The following is a 1091-nucleotide window of genomic DNA, read 5'->3' on the forward strand; positions in this document are numbered from 1 at the left end:
CCCCCGTGGTGAGGAAATCCCGGTTGATGAGCGCCACGGCAGCCAGGTCGGTCACGGTGAAGGTGACGGCCAAAGCGTTTCGGAGCAGCCGGGGGATGCCGTGACCGGTGGTGAGGAGGAGGATGCAGATGCCGCAGTAACGTGCTCGGCTGTGCAGCTCGTAGAGGGTGCAGACCGGGCGTAGGCGGCCAGCAGCACCGCCAGCCCCGCCACCAGCAGCAGGTTGCAGGTCCCGTGGGGAGCCCCTTCCAGCAAGAAGCTGAGGCTGCAGGACACCCCGCAGCCCAGCGAGTACTGGCACAGCAGGTAGAGCTGGCTGCTGTGGGCGCCCTGCGAGAGCGGGACGGCGCCGTCAGTCGCTGCGGGGGTTGCAAAGCAGCGAGGGCATGCACGGCTGCAAAGAGATGCATGGCTTCCTCCATGCTGCAGCCTCCCGTAATCCCGCAGGTATTGCGGGCAGCAAGGGGATGCGCGGTTGCAAAGCCATGCATGGTCTTCTCCATGCCATCTCCCCTGTCCTCCCCACGGGTGTTGCAAAGCTGCAAGGGGATGCATGGTTGCAAAGCAATGCATGGCTTCCTCCATGCTGCACCCCCATGGGTGTTGCAAGCAGCAAGGGGCTGCACGGTTGCAAAGGCATGCGTGCATGCAAAGCAATGCATGGTTTTCTCCATGCCAGCCATCCTCATCCTCCCTGCAGAGGTTGCAAAGCAGCAGGGGGATGCATAGGCTCCTCCGTGCAACGGTTCTCATGTGCCCCACGGGTGCTGCAAGCAGCAGGGGGATGCATTATTTCGGGCATGCCACAGCCCTCATCCTCCCTGCAGAGTTTGCAAAGCCATGCATGGCCTTCTTCATGCCATCTCCCCTGTCCTCCCCACGGGTGTTGCAAATCTGCAAGGGATGCAGAGTTCCACGGCTCCCTCCACACCACCGCCCCACCGTGCCTCAGTTTCCCCTGTCCCTCACCTTGCCGAGGGAGAGGACGGTGGAGACGGCGCGCAGGGAGAACTCCAGCACCACCAGTGCGGCCACGCGGGAGCCCACCAGCGCCAGCACCCCCGTCAGCACCACCAGATGCAGCGGCTCCA

The 1091-nt window shown here is 63.8% G+C and overlaps 1 protein-coding gene across 1 annotated transcript; it reads right to left on the bottom strand.

Moving 5' to 3' along the window:
• Positions 1–4: 4 nt before the first annotated feature.
• On the bottom strand, positions 5–1086 carry TMEM82 (transmembrane protein 82; the record flags this gene model as incomplete). The annotated part of the gene is given in 3 exon segments (XM_009579436.1): positions 5–174; positions 177–330; positions 970–1086. Coding segments are annotated over 3 exon segments (441 nt in total), but the record flags the coding sequence as incomplete, so codon positions are not given.
• Between the last annotated feature and the right edge of the window lie 5 nt (positions 1087–1091).

This window comes from Fulmarus glacialis, unplaced genomic scaffold (genome assembly GCF_000690835.1).
Source record: "Fulmarus glacialis isolate BGI_N327 unplaced genomic scaffold, ASM69083v1 scaffold34916, whole genome shotgun sequence".
Lineage (NCBI taxonomy): Eukaryota > Metazoa > Chordata > Aves > Procellariiformes > Procellariidae > Fulmarus > Fulmarus glacialis.